The 2,169-nt window shown below is 47.0% G+C and overlaps 1 protein-coding gene across 1 annotated transcript in view; it reads left to right on the top strand.

The window, feature by feature from the left end:
• Nucleotides 1-716: 716 nt before the first annotated feature.
• LOC119586992 (T-box transcription factor TBX6-like) overlaps nucleotides 717-2,169 on the top strand; it is a gene marked incomplete in the record, with an annotated part of 4,095 nt that continues 2,642 nt past the window's right edge. Inside the window, 2 exon segments of the mRNA XM_037935733.1 lie at nucleotides 717-970; nucleotides 1,241-1,439. Coding sequence (XP_037791661.1) covers nucleotides 832-970; nucleotides 1,241-1,439 — 338 coding nt within the window.

Below are 2,169 nucleotides of genomic sequence, written 5' to 3' on the forward strand. Positions count from 1 at the left end.
CCTTTCCCTCTCTCGAAGAAAAGCTCTAAGAACATTAGACATTCAGTAAATGCACACAGAGTAGACAGAGCTCATCCTCTCAGTCTTCTTCCACATCTCTTGAATACTTAAGAGTTAAATAGCTTAATTGCTCTGCTGTATAATACGTTCGAGATTCCTAAACGTCTTATATAGCTCCTCTAATTAAGTCAGATTATTTCATTTTTAATTCTTGTTAGGAAGCAAGTCACGTGATGACCACAGACGTGTTCTTCTTTGCTGATAGAACAATATTTTGCATCAGTTTTAAACTTCTGTATTTAAATGCATATATTTTAAACCTATAACTTGATGTTCCTGCGGGGCAGTTGACGAGGTAGGTGGGGGTCAAGCCACATTACCATCGAGAGGGGTGTTCACAACCGTGTCCAGACTCTTATCTTTTGCCATCTTTCATCTTAATGGTCGGCCCTTCATAAAACCTGGCATTTTCTCATTCACTAATAGGCCACACCTGTGAGGGACAATTCCCATGGGGGGTCAAAAACAAACATTGTCGCGGGCGGTCTCGGCTCTTCCCTGCCCGCGTGGACGGTGCTCCGCCCCCTTCCGCGACGGTCGGACAGGCTCCTCCCACTATTTGGCGCTCGCGCGTGAGTGGCTGAGCGTGGCGGGGGCGTGGCCAGCCAACATACAAAACCCACAGCACCGGCAAGCGTTAGGTAGTTCTCGACAAGCACCCGTGTTTTGTACGTACAGTCGACCCATCTAACAGTTAGCTCTGAGTCTGACTGGAGTGCAGTGTAATCAGTGATAAAAGGACATCCAGTGCAGTGCTAAAGATCCATAAAAATGTACGAGGAGGAACTACTGTACCTACGTAGCCGTGGCATGGCCCCTCCAGGCACCCTCGGCATCCACCCATACCTTGGAGGAGGACTTCCAGCAAACCTCACAGACCATCTCGAGAGATACAGATTAGGATTCCATGGTAAGTCCCCAAGATGCGCCACGCCCTCAGAGAAGGGTTATCGACGCTACGCCATAGCCTGCTTCACATCTGTGCATGATACAATCAAAGAGATGCCTCTTGCAAATAGATGTAATTTAGTAGTTACAGTGTCTCAAGAAAAAAGTGTTGTAAATATGAACAGAATACACGTAACTCGTAGATGACGTGGGTAGAAGCTTTGCCTTGTAAAGTTGAGCGTGTTGTCCCGCTCAGTGCCGTGTATTAAAGTTATTCCCCTTGTTCCTGCAGGCGGTGTCCCTAGCCAGACCCACTTGGCCCATGGCTTCCCAGGGGATTACCTCAAGCCCCATGGACAGTGCGGATTCCCCACCCCAGGGCTGCCAGGAGGAAAGCCCGACCCCCGCATCAAAGCCCGTCTGGAGAATGAAAATCTCTGGGCGCAGTTCGATAAGTTCGGCACCGAGATGATCATCACAAAGCTCGGACGGTAAGTACACTAGTCTTGAAGAATTCCGTTTTTTTCTGTTTTGTTATTGTTACTGAGAGGGAGATCACTTCTATAAAGATATTTTATTCCGTTGTCATCCTCCAACTCACGGCACTTCAACTTCAAAGTTTTGCATTTTCCCCCATAAATTCGAATATGAACAGTTAATTAATATAAACAAATAGCTGTAATCGCTTATCGTTACCTATGCAAACCTGTCACTAGCTATACACACAGTCACCGTCCTTTCAAACAGTAATTGTTGACACACAATCCGAGTCCCTCACAATCGGAGCACCTCACAGCGGGCCGAAAACAATGGCTTTATGACGCTCATCCGATCACATTGTTGGTTTATCCCGACCTGTAATCCGAGCCTGTAATGAGGTCGCACCAGGTCTCTGGTCTTGAAGGGATTCACCGACCTTGGGATTAATGACTGATTCCGGGACTGTGTCAATTAACTCTCTCTCTCCGATATTCGTCCTTTCGACCCGTTCTTGCACCGATAGCGCGCGCTTTTAATTTTGCAGAATATTCTAGTGGAAATACGCATTCGCGTATCTTGTACCTTATAAAATAGATAGTATAATAGGGAAAAATGACTTTGAGATGATTAAGTTCAGAAAACGAGATCCTGTAGGGCCATGAGGCAAAACGGCGGCTGTGCGAAAGTCGGGAGGATCGTCGACCGTAATTGTCGGCTGGCGTCGCTCTGTCTCCGCCGACA

Source organism: Penaeus monodon, chromosome 22 (genome assembly GCF_015228065.2).
Source record: "Penaeus monodon isolate SGIC_2016 chromosome 22, NSTDA_Pmon_1, whole genome shotgun sequence".
Classification (NCBI taxonomy): Eukaryota; Metazoa; Arthropoda; class Malacostraca; order Decapoda; family Penaeidae; genus Penaeus; species Penaeus monodon.